Here is a 17,588-nt window from a genome sequence, read left to right on the forward strand (position 1 = left end):
CCAAAACGTAGCCCGGCTTCTACAAAAATGACCCCAGTGACGACTCATCCAGGAGGTCACAAATATTGGCAACGTGCCTTGAGCATAGACGTTGCGACATCATTTAGGCCTGACCACTCACACCAAACCAAAAAATTAACATTAGTGTAATGTGTTTTTGCATTGAGAGTAAATCGATTAGTCATGTCTGGAGAATGAAACGCTCAGATACTACATAGAGTAGATGCAGCGCTAACCCGATGTAGAGGACGCCAGCTTGTGCTGTGTTAGTAAACCTAAAGTCACTTTGCCGAGCCTTCGAAGCTTCTGATTCAGCATGCGCCTAAAACGGTGATATGGCGATGGCGTAGCTTGGAAGTTCGAGTAAGTGGAGATCGGATGGCGAAGGAGTTGCCACCGTTAGACAAATACCAAACGCACTCATCAAAACAACCGTATAAAAACGCTATAGTCATTTGGCACGATGGACGTTTTTATAATACACTACATATCATATTGCAATATAATCACACGGCACTCAATTGGCACAAGAAGGAGTCACAGGTGCTTCTCACAAACGGCGCTGCAGTGGGGCGAGATGACTCACCTCTGACCGTTAACAGAACCGTTAAGGGTGGAGCTTAAATATACTGCAGTTTTTAAAAATTCAGGCCTGGGGCCAGTTTAGTACCGGGGCTCGGCACCCATCCGAAGCCTAGACTGGACAAAATTGACCAAAAAGAACATAAAAGTTTGTCTCAGTTTTTGTTATTAAAAAAAATATTATAAAACTATATATATAGATATATATAAAAATAAAAAAAGAGTAAAATGAGACAAAAGTTGTTATTTTTACAAGCCGCGTTTCTCATTTGATCAAACATAAATCTAACAACATTTCAGATACAGAACAACTAACAAAAATATGTATTACATTATTATATTGTCGTGTGCCCTGTGAAAAATATGTATGTCAATTTTTTTATATTATTTTTACATGAATATGTTTTTTTATCTTACAGACATTACATTATCATGGAAATAAACAAAAAAATATGAAACTGGACATACATGCTTTTCACAGGACAGCGACTATATTATATATTGTATCATTATATAATAACTTATAATAAAACTTGTTACATAATGAGAGGTAGCGCCAATATCTTTTAATAGCAGTGAAAATTCATACGTGGCGGCCTGCTACATGTAAATATGTATTTGGGAAACACTGCAGCGGTAATGTTTTCTTTCATAGAGCCAATCAATGATGCCATTGATCATTCTATGAAGTAAAGACATTACAGTCAATCACAAAACATGCACAAAACTCAAAATAGCCGATCCAATCCAGCTGATCAGATCTGGTTTAGTTAGTTAGTTAGTCAGTTAGTTAGTTAGTTTTAATGTTCATGAAGGAAATTAATATTTTGTACAGAATGCATATCACAGGAAGAACTCCTCACCCTAAATCAGCAAAGTTAAATACCACTAGTGCAATTGACAATATTGTATTGGACTTTGAAAGGAGCATTGGTCATTCTTTGAGGGGAACTATTAGGACACCCACATGCACTCAACTGGGTTGTCACATTGAGTGGGAGACCCCCAAGTCAGTGTGCCACTACTAGGTCTACAGTTAGAGCGGGATCTCACACACACGCGCACACACACACTGATGCGAGTGGAAACTTCACTCATTGGTGTGCGATGGCTCAGGAGAGGAGGGAGAGTTATTAGCTTAGCCCTGAACCACCTACTTAATATAGGGGCCGGCAGTGATCACTAACAGAGCCTGGCAGAGGTGACAGCTTTTGGCCCTGCTTGAGGAAATCCAATTGAAAAGCAGCCAAGAGGAACAACAAGCCCAAAACAGATGTTGCTCGCTACCTCCGACACAACTTGGGTCCTCACGAGCCAGAGGCGACAAGACACAACAGTAACTCGGATGTAAACACAGACAAACAACAGACAAAGCAGAATCTTCTAATGTAAGGTGAGAAAGTACAAAGTATAAAAAATATGGCTGTGCAATTAATCGAAATTCAGTTACGATTAGAAAATTGGCATAATCGTAAAAAAACGATTACATACAGTATATAAAACATTGTTAAAACAGTACTCATTTTACTATGTCTAATGCTGTTGTGAGTATACTTCTGTAAAAATTTGAGGTCTCTATTGAAATAATTAATAAAAATATTTTTTGGTTTTGTACCAAAAAAAAATATTCAATGAATAATCATGATTTCATTTATTACAAAAATAATCATTTTTTCATAATGGAGCCGTTCGACTTGGTCCCTGGTTGGGATTGTCTTCATACAAAGACTTTTTGTAGCAAATACAGTCACAGCCACACAGCTTGAAGTTATTAAAAAAATAATTCATATTCAAACTAAATACACAAAGAACACAAATAATCCGATAATTAAAAAACACAGTGCAACAAATGCATATGAAGATATTTTACAATCACCAAAATCAATGAGCACAGGCCCACCAAACAATTCATTTATATCTCCATTTTACTGGCAGGCCATGTCGACAAAAATACAATACACATGCCCTCAAAACATCACAGTCCCTTTCTTTAAGATTAATTGGGCTTGGCAAGGTTGTCCTTCCCTCGTCATTTTTAAATTCCTTTTTCTTCCACTTCTTTCTTCTGCTACCACAAAACAGCAATAAATGGTGGAGGTTGTGGATTTCAATTGTCCTGAAATCAATTGTATCTCTTTATTGCCTGTCGATGACAAATGGCATTTGCCATTGCTCTAGCACTGAGTCAGTGTGTCATATTGATTTTACATCACAGCGACAAACGTTATCGAAGCAATAACAGATGAGCGCTCACCTTTACTCGTGTTAATGATTAAATAAACCCGAATGACACAGGGTGTGTGGGAATGAGGGGTTCATTAGGACTCGAGCAGCGACCGCCGAAGATACCACGAAAAAAAAATCACAAATTACGCATAAGAAGACTACTATATGAAAATATTTTGTTTTACTTATTGCGCCACTATGTGGCGACAAGAAATGTGTTTTATTCATTCATGTTTTTCTCCCAGCTGCTTAACCAGATTTACCGCATATTTGCTTGGAAGAGTGTTTAGGCTAGCATGATGTTGAGAAGCAAAGTTTGTGAGTTTTTGCAAAACTCTGTTGCTCTGGCAACGTTCAACAATAAAACAAAACTGACTGTAAGTGTAGAATAATGCACAAAAACTCGTGAAACATTGGGCCTAGCAAAAACTGGAAATTTATTGTGTCATTTTCCAAAATGGCCCAGACTGCAAGAGCCCTTCAAAGATGCTTGCAAATCTAGTTCCATTTGTTGCTACACATGCTAACATAATTCTAAGAGGTTTATACAAATTTAACGTGTTTCGAGACCAATGGGTTTTAGAAATACCCCTTTGAAAAAAGCTGTACTAGGCACATGTGGTAATGGGATGGAGAGGTTGCGGGGCTATTGAGAGCGAGAGAAAGCGGACTGTAAACAAACTAGCTTTTAAACAAGACAATTTAGGGTTGGCGTGCCTTAAGCGCCAAGCAAAACATAGCTGTCGAAAACCGATCCAAAGATTCTGCACATGGGTGAAAGAAAGAGTCTTTGAACTGGTGAGGCAAAGTGTTCTGCCAATGCACAGAACTGTTTAATTAACAATACTAAGGTATCCAAGAAGCCATTCTGGGCCACCCCCTTGTCAAAGTGTATGTGCCTTCGCTGTCAATCCCAGGGTGTTTTTAACCGCTAAGTTTTCCCACTGACGGAAGGGGGAAATAGTTTGGAAGAGGAGGAAAACTTGGCTACAGCAGCTGGACATCATATTTTTCATGCATTCTTTTACTGTGCATAAGCTAAGCACATTGGGTATGAAAGAAGAATATGGCATTTTAAAGTTGGCAATTTACAGTAATGCATCATATGCATTTATCGTGAACTTTTTGTCCAAAAGTATTGGGGGAGTGAAATAATCTGGAGCTGGCCTCAACTTGTTAGTTATGTTTCAATACCTCATTTAACCAATATAATTGTTACATATCTATTCTTCAAATTTCATGGGAACAGTTTGGAGAAGGCCCACTTCTAACCTCCAGTATGCTCCATAATGTTGTAATTGCCTTAGACTTGAACTCCATGACTTGACAAGTCGTTTTGTTGATGGTTTGCAACCTGCATTTTAACACTGTTTGTCTTGTTTAAGTAGGAAAGCAAGAAAGAAAAAAAAAAAAGGTTTTTGTTTCATTCACGCTATCCTGGCAAACCAATCGGCGAAGTGGCAACCTTACACCAACAGCACTAGATGTAACTATGGGCACTTGACCCTTTTTTGCCAGACAGTCCCTCGCCTTCCGGCTGCTATCTCAGTAGGGTTCTGGCCTTGACCCTCCGATCTTATTCATAAGAATTGTCAGCCTCCGACAATTGTGTTAATGGGATTGTGGAATTGCCCCCCCCCCTTGTAATGGTATGCCCCAGTAGCAGGTGGGAGGCACAAGTTTACGTGATGTCAGAATAAGGAAATACAGGCACGCTTGAACGCACATAGCTGTCTCACGTTTTTTCATACACAAACAGTTGGCTGCGTCCGAACTGCGTCAAAATGCAATTTTTTTCATTTGCCCATTTCGCAAGTAGGTTCATCACACACACGAAGGCTGATTCGTGGGCCGGACTAAAATCCACCTCCGGCCTTTGTTAATCGAACCTTTTTTCAAAATTTGACATCCCACACTCCCCGCTCCAAAAATGGGTGTCTGGCCGGACCGGAGGGCTGGACCATTCTGCCCCTGGGACGAACTGCTGAGTTCCGCAACTCACTAATATAAATTAATGGACTGATTTGTCAATGACGTTGGCAAAAACCGGTTGGCTAAATGTATGGTTTGCATCTCAAGGAACGAATACACAATGTTTAACTTGACTTGGCGGAAGTGTGATGTGCAATGACCTTTTCATTACAAAACCCACAGACAGGTAAGCTAACGTCCCTGTTTAGCTACTAGCTAGCTGAAAACTGCCTGAACTGTTTGTTTCAACCGTAACAATTTGGTTCACATTGTCCCCGTCCTCTATTTAATCATGAGCTAGATCAAGTGATGTGCACTTCAAAAGGAGCTTGAATGTAAAAGAAGCAAAGCGGCGCATTGCTAGCAGTCAATAGTGGATAGAAAAAAGACGCAGACACATTTTGGGATTCAAGGATGATAATTTTGATGAAAACAACCAAAACAAAAGGCAATCGTAGCATGCTAGGTTTGAAAATCGAAGAGAAGAAACTAATTATCAAGAGGCAACAGTTTCTTTTATCTGTCTAACGCATGATAGCTCAGTGAACTTAAGCTAGCTACGTTAGCTTGAGAGTTTAGCTCAGCAATTGCCGGGCAAATAATGATGATTCTACATTTAATTGAGAGGCTAATAAAGCTACATTTGGCACCATGGACACAGTAGTCTTGAAACTATACCGTTTCAAACAACTATGGTTATTTAAGCATAGCCATTAATACATAGAGGCCATACATAGTCCTTTCCCCGCATATAGTCTATACGTGACTACTTTTCTGTTCATGACCGTGTCCGCCAAATATGATGTGGCAGCGCCCCTGTAAACTAATGCACATCAACTTCACTCAACTTCAAAAAGTGACAACCTACAAAGTGCATAAAGTGAATGCCTTTCATTCACCCATTTTACACACACTAATTAGATTTGAGGACCGGATTGGCACCAGAAACATATGCCGTTTTTAAATCTGATGATTATACATGTTCACCCTCACATTCAGTGTATTTTACTATTTATCACCACATTAACAGTGTGCCACTCATAAATGTTAACATGAAAAAAAATAACATGCACTCTCCTAAATAATTTAAGTGTGGGTTGTTTTCTTTTGTATTTCTTATAGATGTAAATGTGCATTTATTTTTCTAAAGATAATGTACTTTTTGTAGTATGATCATTTTTTTAATCAATTCAACATGTGTTGTGACAGGGCAAAACTTTTATGACTTGACTTGCGACTTGCTTGAAACAAGTAATGACTTTGAATTTGGTGGCGACTCGACATGACTTACATGATTTTTTTTTTTCCACAGTAATTTGAGATTTGCTTGAAAACTTGAAGGTTGCGTCTTGCAACTTACTTGAGATTTACATATGTGACTACTCCCACCTCAGGCAGTATGATTTTTTCTTTTTTTACTCTTACATAAAATATGTAAATAGAAAAACATTTTATATCAAACACAATATTGAAAAGGGAATTTGATCATATGATTGATAGCAAAAATAGATAATCTGTGAGTTGTGTTAAAAGACAATTCCACATCAAATCGACTGCCATGCATAAGTATGGGTGTAGGTGTTGTGTACCATTTTTGTGCCAGACAACAGTACATTGATTTAAAATTCCCAACAAAAAACGAGTAGCATGCATGGATGTTATCCTAAACCTAGAAAATACAACTAACGGGAGCGATATAAACTATGCTTGTACTTGGAGGAAGCCTCACTTTATCATTTTCTTGTGCTTGTCTGCTTCTAGATGCATCAATGTTTTGGGGCCATAAAAAGTGCATATTTTGCTCAAGGAACAACAGAATATTTGCCCTTGGTCTACTCCTCGGGCACGGGAGAGAAATGTGTCCTCTTATTCATATGCACACATTTGTAGGCATGAAAAAAATTTAAAATCGTCTGAATGATACTTTTAAGACACGCACACACGCACACACTCACCACCGTTTGAACTGAAACATAAAATTGCACCGCTGACAAGACTGTGTAGCCGTGCCCTTGACTAGTAATGACAAATGGATGCAATATGCAAAATCTGAACAAGTTGCTTTTGGGTACCAAACAGGAAAAAAAGATTGTTACAGGTATTATTATGGGATGGTTTTGCTCTCCCGTCTCACAGTTGAGGTGAGGCGAGTTGAGGTTAATGGCATGTGTCAAGATCACCAAGTATGGAGGTGCGAGCAGCGCAGACAAAGAGAAAGACAGAGCATCTTTCACGTTTTAAGGGTTAAACATGGTCAATGGGTGTGCCGTGTGCTTTATTGTTGCATTGTACATGTGACCTTGTATTTCATGGGAACTTACTGATACATCGTTTGAGTATGAGGACATACTGAGCTCTACAAAAAACAATCTAGCCAATGTAAATCAAAGCCGTGTCCAATATATATAAAATCTTATACATCACCGTACCTCTCCAACAAGTCTTTAAAGTTGATTGAGATTAGTCAGAGATTAAAGCATTAATTCTAGAACCAGTCAATAATATACGCTAAATTAAATGAATGGCCGGTTTCGTTGAGTGTCGTATAGTCGATAATTGGTTAACATTAGGCTTGTACAGATTTTGTGATTCTATATCAAGAGTCTTCATAAAGCTGCTATCCCTGCATCCGTGATCTGTGTGAGGTTGGGTTTGTGTGCTGCACTGCCACAGTGGCAGCATGCATCCATCATGATAAACAGGCAGACTCGGCAACTGTCACATGCAATCACACTTCACTACGGTTCGTAGGTCCTCAAAGTGAAAATGAATGGTAGTTCAACGACATGAAGACTTCATATATCTTTGTTTTGTTTTTTTTCTGCTATCATAGTCTTTTATATGGAAGGAGAGACTTGTCCTGTTTTTTTCTACAAATCTGGTTTAGTTATATTTTAACACAGTCTAAAGCATAATGTGGGTTAATGAAATTAATTAATTATTGACTAATATGAAAGGAGGCTTGAAATATGACCGATGACGTTTTACAATGGATTAAAGTACCACTTCACTTGGAAATGGAAATTGCAAATATTGTCAGCACGCCAACACCAACCAAGACACCCCTCCACTAAATAAGCAACAACAACAATTTACACTTATATTTTCAAGAAAGGATTTTGTCTTTAATTAATGTAAAGGTACCGTGTGTAGAATTGAGCAGCATATAGTAGTGAACTAATAGAATTCAATTAATGATTATATCACCTACATTAAAAAAAATATATGTTGATGTGAAAGAAATAATTTTTGGACATTATTGAAATTAATAGTGGGTTGAAAAATCTAAAATTTTTTACACACTGTCTTTTAAAAAACATGGGTTGGAAATGTGGAAGGAAGCTGGAGTTCCAAGAGCAAACCCACACAAGCATGATGAGATGATGATGAGCTGGAAACCCCAAACGGGTTGGTCTGAGCCGATATTCGAACCCAGAACCTCTCGGCTGTGAGGCATAAGCGCTAACCACTACTTTGCCGTGTTACCCATTTTGTGATTCAATTTTATGTTAATATGTTACTTCAAAATGTCTGAATGAATTAACAATTTTGATGTTAAGACGCAATTCCCCCCCCCAAAAAAAACATATGACATAAAGCTATAATTTAACATGACAAGTGTTAACTGTTATAATCATCAAATTTGCAACCACTTGAAAGTCAAACGAGGGATAATAATGTCAGTCCTGCAGCTGTTGCAGCTCTCTCGCACCACGGCAAGGATTGCCTTTAATGTAGTAATGACTCTGAAACGACATTGTGCTTTAAAAAGAGAACGAGAAGAGATGCTAGGTCTCTCTACCTCCCTCGCTCTCTCCCAAACCTGGCTGAGGCACTGCTCTTGCTCGCCAAGCTGTTTGATTGGCACATGCTTTCACTTAACGAGGGATAATTACCAAGGAAAACAAGTGTGAGACCACATCTGCTCAGTGTAAAAAGAGGACCAGACCTGGTGCAATCTGTCAGATGGGGCTTTCAGGTTGTGTGCGTGTGTGCGTGTCTGACTGAATGTTTTACCCACCTTCTGTGGCCTCTGAGTCCAACACAAACCCTGCAGGATCCACCCTCTCTCTACCTTGTCTTGACAAGAAGCAGATTAATAGGAATCAGCGTGTAGGTGTAAACACTCAGTGGGAAGCGCATATATCTGTGCTCAATGATGCGCATAGGAAATGACCTAAGTTATCTGTAGGGGACAAGCCAGGGGCCACCCCAGGAAGGGGCGAGAGAGCAGTGGGGACTACTCTCTATATCCCAACCAGTGTCCCGCTGGCCGAGCTGTCGTTTCTTTGCTCACATTGTCACTGTTTTGTTTGCTTTCACACAATGCTGTAATTGGAGTTCAAAACTTAAGTGGCCGCTACTCTCAATAAATCACGACTGCATGGATGTTGCATTGTGTTGGGTCTCTAAAAGACCTCCTGGGAGTGAACTTTAACTAAGGCTTGAAATATTCTTGTGCTAAATTTGAAAAAAGAAAAATGTTTGTGAGATTATAGTTGATTTTATATTCAAATAAACACTAACTAGCGTGACATTTTTCTTTTACTATCCTTTACATGCATACAAAATGGATGGCGCCTTTCACTTCTCCTCAGTGTGAATGATTTGATGTTTCATCAGCTCAAAAAAAATTCAAGAATTTCTTTTTGTTTGGGTAATGAATTTTAAAGAAATCCTGGGCTACCCTGTACCCTCCAAGCTCATAAATTGACTCTCGTGCCTACATTCCTAAACTTTAGGTTATACCACGTTACGTGTATGATCAGGGACATTTACCCATGAGTTTTATTTCTTAAATTCTTAAAAAAACAATAGCAAAATGGGTATGATACATGATGCAGCTACCAAAATGATTCTCGAAAAAGAACAGACAGCACTGCTTATTTGCTTTGCCCTTAATGCAGAGAAAAGAAAATGTCTCAATGTGAATTGGCACTAATATTTGACAGCCTTTTAACCCCCCGACACTCTAACCCCCACTTCAACTCTATCCCACCATCTCCCTGCCACCCACTAGAAGAACAACATGGTTTTGCTTTCTTGCCCTGTGCTGACCCAGTTCTCACTAATTATCCACAAAGTATGCATCAAAGCTGCAGAATTTCAACAGATCGACTGCAGTGTGGCAGTGTAACAGAAACCAGGACAATTCCGACCCTAATCACAACCAGCCAACACTACATGAATACAGTATGTATATTCTGCAGGTAGAAATGTAAAACCACAAGACTGGATTAATGTGAGCAACAACAATAAAGGAGTTGAACATACTTTGGACAGAAAATATGGCCATTGATTCAAAATGGGTCGTTTTCCCCCCCAACAGTTGACAGGGGGTGTGAATGTGATCTAGGCCTGTGAGATCATGATTTTCAAAACTGATGAAAGGGCACATCTGCTAGGGTTAAAACGTCTAATCCTCACCTTCCTAATTTTTGACACTCTAGCTGCCCTTTGTGAGGACCCAACAAAAAAAAAAAAAAAAGTCCTCCCTACACTTATTTCACACTAAAATTGTTCTTCACGAAGACAGAAAGATGTGTAGACCCACACACAGGTAAGGCGAGACTCAGGCAAAAATGATGGTTTGCTTTCTTATGACACAGGCTATTACCAAATTGAGCAGGCAGGTAATTCTAAGCCAAATAAATGTCAGCAAGTTTAACACAACGAGAGGTCTTACAACGGGAGGAATTTCTCCCGCTTTTGACAGGAAGTGTGTTATTCATTTTATTTTTCACATCTGATATTACACATTTACTTGACTTCTCTCTTTGATTCAAGTTGTGACAAAAGATTTTAGAAAATGCTCAAAATGGTCTCACTGTAGCACAGTTCGTTTTTTTTTTTTGTTTTTTTTTTTGAGGGGGAGGGACAAAGTGTTGAGAGATTGACTTAATTCTATCTGCAAACTAAATCCTCCACGGATATGACCACAATGCAATGTGAAATTAGCCACAAAACTCTCATTTCAATTCAAACATATAGTTAAAAGTGGAAACATGGAAAAGGAAAAATAAGTACAAGTTGAGACAAAACACTATAAATATACAACTTAAAAAGGCTGTTCAACACCCTCATTATAAGTGGCACCTCGGAGAGGCTTGGTGAGATTCAGCCTGACCTTGGTATCCTGTTTGAATATTGTTTTAATGCTGCAGCTGGTAATTGAGGATGCAGCACAAACAGGACTCCTTTTCAAAGGGAAAGTTATTTTCCCCGGCAATGGAAATGCAAACAATCATGTCGCGCATTTGTTTGTTTTTCAACCGCACCTCATAATTATCAAAGACACCAATTAAAACATGCTTTCATAAATAAATCTACATGATTACGAGTATACCTATGATGACTTTAACTTGAAAGTTTTTCATCATCGTGATATTATTTTCAAAATCTAGAACATAATGGACATTGCATGTGGCTAAGCGTGTCTGTATCACAGTCGAGAGGCTCTGCTTTTCAAATTTGGAGTTTGGGGTGGTGGAGCCTATCCAAGCTATCTATGGGCGGTAGGCAGAGTACATCCCGGACTTGTTGCCAGCCAATCGCAGGACACACAAAGACAAACAATCATCCGCGCTCATAGTCACAACCATGGACAATTTAGAGTGTTCAAACAATCTACCATGCATGTTTTTGGAATGTGTGAGGAAACCGCAGAACCCGGAGAAAACCCACGCTGGCACGGGGAGACTTGCAAAGTCTATACAGGAAGGCCGGAGCTGGAATCGAACCCCGCACCATTGAACTGTGAGGCAATATGGGCAATATTGAAGAATGTCCCCTCAAAAAACTAGGTGTGAATGGATGAAACAAGATAACTTAGCTGACATCACCTTATGCACTTTAACGTCTTTGTTTCAACTCAACTCCCTACTTTGTTGTCTTGAGCTTCTTGTTTCACTCAACCTCACTCGTTGCTCAAAGTTGTTGATAGTTTGATGTTATGGCCTAATAATAGGATGGACAGTGCAGGGCCACGAGCCTATTATACCGAAGTAATGGATTGTGCGAAAAGTTTTGAATGACATTGCCTAGAGATTGTATGACAGTGGGTGGAGCGATTTATGGGCCCCCACAAACAATCCCTTGCCCCACCCCACCCCACCCCACCCCTCACCACGTGCTATTTATTGCTCACCTGATAAGTAAGCAGATGAGGCATGCCTGCATTTATGATAAAGATGCTCATAAAACTTACTCAGAGATAGAAGTTCAAATAGACACATGAGAATAGCATAGCCCCTAAAACTCTAAAAAGAAAAGGGTCCTAAAAATGCTCTGTTGTCTTTGATTGAATGAATGAGTGATAGATAGATAGATAGATAGATAGACATATGAAACAGAAAACCTTAAAGGGGAAGTCAACCCCCAAATTTTCCTGAGAATAATTTGCTGTATGACTTGAACACTGATTACACTTTGAAGATAGCGTTGATTAAGTTATATAAGGGAACTGCAGAAAAAAAAAATCACGATGAAAAACAAATGATCAAAATACTGTTGGTGCCTGGTGTGATATGGGTTAAGTGACTTATAGACACTCCTTCCTCTTCAGAATTACAAAAGATAGAGTGATCATATACTGTAAATGATGATAATCACCAGGTCATTTCACTCATAAAAAAAAAAATAAAATAATACTAATAATCATTTGTTCATTAGAACGCATATTGCCTGATTACAAGGTAGAGCGAAAGCACAACTGAGAGAGATGCAATAGTGGTGGCCTATTACGGTGGGCCACAAGGGAAGAGGAGGAGTAGACGTGGACGATGGCACGCAATGAAATGTCAACATTATCTGTTTTATTGATTCAACAGTAAAAGCTTGACACTTTAGCTTTATGTTGCTTTGGCTTGGGCCAGTAAAAAAATGACAGGCAAACAACAACAACAGCAAAAATGTTGTAAACCCCTTCTTTAATTTTCACATATGTTTTGAAAGGGCCAATGTGATTGGCTTGTGACCAGTTTGAGGGTGTACCCTGCTTTTCAGAGGATTCGGGTTGGTCATCGTTGACATTTGCACACTTTGGATTCCGGTTCTTTGATTCAATTCCAGTTCCTTATAAATCTTGATTCCGATTTGTTAAAAAACAATGAACAGGAGGGTTATTTTTGGACAAATTGTATGAACTTCTCTGTTCTTTAACTTTATGATTATGAACTTAACTATGAGTTATGAAAAGGGCTATTTTTAATAGTATTAATTTTTCAAGAGAACTTTCCTTTTCAGAACCACAATAAAATAACACTAACCAGTTACTTAAAGCATAGAAAAGAGAAAGAAAAAATATAAATGACAAACGTAATCTAAGCAGTCAATGTAACCATATCCTGTATGTGTACTTGTAATGTGCAAATGTGAATATAAACAATTACTGTAAAAGAAAACTAGATTAGAGCAATGAGGTCGATGCAGTTGGGCTGCAAAACGCAAACCTGCGGGGAGAGAGTTACATTTTCTAAATGTCTGTTAAGACCGCGTGTGTTTCGCCCAGACTTTTTAACGATCAGCTGCACTTGTTGCAACATGCATCGTCACATCAACCTTCGAGATATGTAACCACACGTCTGACTGTTTCAATCTCGCGATTCCACCTGCGTTAACCAGGACCAAGCTGTGAGGCAAATGGTGTAATGAGATTTTGGTGAATTTCATCAAGCGCAGTCAAACAGACTCAGAGCGCTTATGTGTGGCGGATGTCATCATATTTAAGTCATAGATATGACAACAACGTGAACAGATCCTCTGAATCGTTTTAGAAATCAATTAATTGAACACATTATTATTATTATCATCCGAGGAGTCACACACACACAGGCACAAACTATCGGGTTGGAAGGCAGTCCCCAAGTGCCCACCTCATAGCAGTAATTTGTGATTGTCCTGGCCAGCTTTACATCATCCGACCTCGGAGGTCTCCTTGCAGATCCTTATAAATATATTTAGAGGAACTTCAAACATGCATGGACTCCAGCAAGTTAGTTTTTGCCACCCCAATGCAAAGACTTCACCTCTTACACTAATGGCCGTGATGCTAATTGTCTGTGTTCACGCCCAAAACGGCGCAAGCTGCCCCCTTTCAAACTGTACATGTCTGCAAAAATACGAAAACAAAGGCAACTCCACAAATATCGAACCCACAGAGTTGAGCAGTGAGAGAAAAGTCACCATTAATAACTGAAATTCACAAGAAATGTAATGAAAAGGATGCGCTCATCTTCTCACACACCTCAAGAGATTCTGCCTTGAATCAAAGCTCTCACCCTGCCACTTTCAAAGAATCAGTGAACAAGAGGCAACATTGATAAATGAGTCCAGTGCTTTATTACACTCGAGCTTTTAGTGACCACCTCTAGTATCATTGCAGCAAGAAAAGCTTGCACTCTGCTTGGAAGACAACAGACAGAGACACAGTATGTCTCTGGAAATGATGGTCACTTCATTCAGAACAACGTTTGGGAGGTCAGAGGTCACTGATGTTGAATCTGAGAATCTGGCTCACAATTTTCATGGTGAAGATGTTCGATGGGGTTGAGGTCAGGACTCTTCACCAAAGTCATTCACGACTATAAATGCCAAATAGGCATTGTAACTGGGTTAGTAGTGAATTCTTTTTTTCTTTGTTTTTTTTTTTTTTTTTTAAGCTCTTCTAGTAATCTTAATCAAGCATGCCTTTATGGAGCTTACTTTGCCCATTGGGGCACAATTATGCTGAATTTTAAAGAAAAAAAGGTTGACGAGGGGAGACCTTCCCAGAACAGTTCCCACAATGATGGAACTGTCCAGAATTGTCCAAATTATCTTTTTAAACTGCCCAGTGATTGGCTGGTGACCAGTTCAAGGTGCACCCCACTTCTTGCCCAAAGGCAGCAGGCAGAGGCTCAAGCACAACAGCGGCCTCCTTACTGAGGATAGGCAGAGCAGAGAATTGATGGATAGATGGATTGATGGCTGGAAATTAAGAATTAGGCCAACAATGATGTCTTCAAGAATTCCTTATTGATTCATTTATTGATTGGAACTATAAATTTCAAGCACCAATGTCGTTTAGCGGCCCAAAGGGTCTGTTATTATATGTTACATGCCCACATTTTCTTTGTAAAGGATAAAACATGGTGAAAACACCAATGAGATGATAAGATAAAAGAGAAAAGATGATGAGTTGGTTGATGGATAGAATAGAAGAAAACAGAAATTACTCGAATGAGGAAAGATCAATATGTTCAGGCAAATTAAAACAGCAAAACCATGTGCAATAATTATCTTCCCAAAAAAAAAAAAAGATTATTAGCTATAAGGAAGAGGCTATTTGTGGCAAGTAGAACACTTTACTTAATTATCAGATGGCTAAAACCATTATTGATTAGTTTCTTAAAATGCAGCTCAATTATATATACTGCAGCTGACGGATGTTGGGTCATGTGAGAACAACGACCACCCTTTGAGAATTACAAAGTACATGACTTTATTCCCTCATATTATGCAATGAAAAAAGTGGGCAAAGGATCTGAGAATGAAGGCAATGATTATCTGTAGAAGTTTACCATCATTTTAAACAATGTTCCAACACCAAGGTAAAGAATGTATAATTTGACCGTAATATAGTCCCTCTCTAAAAATCTGGGACAAATCTACCCTTCAAATTTCAGCACTAAAAGCATTTTAAAGTGATCATCACAATAATGTTGACCTTAGATTGCCAATGCAGGAATAATGCAAGCAAACAATACAAATGCAATTCGACTGTTAAAATAAAACCACCTCTCCGTCTTTTTTTATAATGCCTATTTCGGCATCAGCCTTTACCACTGACAAATAAAAGCCTTGAAAGTCTGTGTACATTCAGCGAGAAAGCAGAATGCATGATGGAAAACCTTTCAACTTCTCATCGAAGGAAAAAAAAGCAGGAATAAGTTCGTAAGTGGAGATATTTTTTAAATTGTCCGGAAGTTGTGGTTGCAGTTTTGTTTAGAATGATCTTACATTTTTCTTATGCTTTGCAACAAATGAAGGTGAAGGTGAATTTAATTCTGAAGTTATGCAAATTTGAGCAGCGTGAAACCTCCGTGCATGTTTACACTTGTGTGCTTTCAGAACAATGCTGCATTTGACTGTTGGTTGTAAAATCTAACATGACACGTGCACAGCATTTTTTTTTTCCTGAATAATTTTTTATCACAAAGTATATATCATTTTTTGTCACACTTGAATTTTTAGTACAATATAAACAACAACTATAAAGTAATATAATTAAACAACGACCAGCACTTGCTTTTATAACCCTCATTACACTTCTCTTGTGAATGGTGTTATCATTTTTGTGATGAAGTTTTCAACACTAAACATGACATTTGTGATCTAATAGGCTCATGGTGATCCAGATATTTTTTTTTATCTTACTTAAGGATTTTACTTTAGTAAATAATGAGAATAATGATGGTAGTTATGATAGCAGTATTAATATTAATTATTATCATTATTACTATTATTACTATTATTATTATTATTATTATTATTATTATTATTATTATTATTATTATTATTATTATTATTATGATGATGCTCATTAAAATTCCATTTGTGGGTTTTTGTATGCTTGCAACATTTTTGCATTTGTGTCCTGTGGTGTGTACCTGCAAGGAATTGAGGAGGATGAAGATGTAGGCCATGACAATGGAGAAAGGCACCAGGACACCACACAACCACGTCAATCCAAGAATGGGCAGCAGAACCAAAACCGCTTTAACAGCAGCCCTGTGACCATATGACACTAATGTTAAGCATACAGTACCCATGCATGATTTTTAAACACACACACACATCCACACACACATTATAAAAATTGCAGCTCCATCTTAACACTAAATTATTATTCAAACCCCCCCCCCTTACCGCCATTGGCACTTTTCTAGATTTTTTTTATCGAATTTTTGCAGGATATTTCTCAGCAACCTTGGATGACTAGCTGTTCCACACAGTGGCTATGTGGCTGGGAAGACTCATAGGGTGACAACTTCCCACCTTAAATCTGATTTAATTCTGTTTAGAGTGGAATTAGTTTCCCACTCAGGTGACGGCCAAACCACAGCAGCTGTGAATGTGTGTGTTCAAATTGTGACATGGATGGTGGCAGGCCCGAGCTTATTCATTGGAGGAATTTGTTTGAGTTTCCGAGATGGCTGCCACCCAGGGGTGCCAAATGGTTCAAGGACAGCTTTGAAATTTCTTATAGTGTGCCTACTGTGAGGCCTGGTGGACTGAGGTTGAGAAAAAAAAATACACACTTTGACATAATTTTCACCAATAGAATCATTTACAAGACTTCTGGTCGGAAATCTACTGGATCACATGTGGGAGAGATTCACACAGATTAGCCCATACCGCTTTCACCAGAAACACAGCTGTGAGGTTTCTGTATAGCAACGTATAAATACAGTGTTAAAAAGAGAAGTCAGGCCAACATTTGTTACACGCATAATTACAATGAAAATGTAAAACCCAAGATAATTATTTTCATATTGCAATGGTTTATGTGACTGCTTGGTTTATTTGATTAGATATTTGAGTTGGAAACAGATTTTTGGAAATCCACTTTGAATGACCAGTCACCATAAATTTAGATATATACATATTGTAGAAAGACATAAACTCTTTAGAATGTTTTCATTCATATTTGTTGATGAAAAGATATTGCGAAGAAAATTGCAAATTGTGTTATTAGTTTAGTGAGTAAACTTTTGACGCCCTCAAAAAAAAGGACTTTCCATTTCGTTTTTAAAATATTTTTTTCGTTT

The 17,588-nt window shown here is 38.4% G+C and overlaps 1 protein-coding gene across 2 annotated transcripts in view; it reads right to left on the reverse strand.

Annotated features, from left to right (window-relative positions):
- LOC148324229 (adhesion G protein-coupled receptor D2) overlaps window positions 1-17,588 on the reverse strand; it is a 69,348-nt gene that overhangs the window by 38,749 nt on the left and 13,011 nt on the right. For both annotated transcript variants that reach the window (XM_088312934.1, XM_088312935.1), the window contains exon 19: window positions 16,428-16,548. In XM_088312934.1, the coding sequence (XP_088169060.1) occupies window positions 16,428-16,548 (121 nt within the window). The remainder of the gene's footprint in view (window positions 1-16,427; window positions 16,549-17,588) is intronic.

Source organism: Idiotropiscis lumnitzeri, chromosome 13 (assembly GCF_059441095.1).
Source record: "Idiotropiscis lumnitzeri isolate Australia: NSW breed Sydney's pygmy pipehorse chromosome 13, RoL_Ilum_1.0, whole genome shotgun sequence".
NCBI classification, from domain to species: domain Eukaryota; kingdom Metazoa; phylum Chordata; class Actinopteri; order Syngnathiformes; family Syngnathidae; genus Idiotropiscis; species Idiotropiscis lumnitzeri.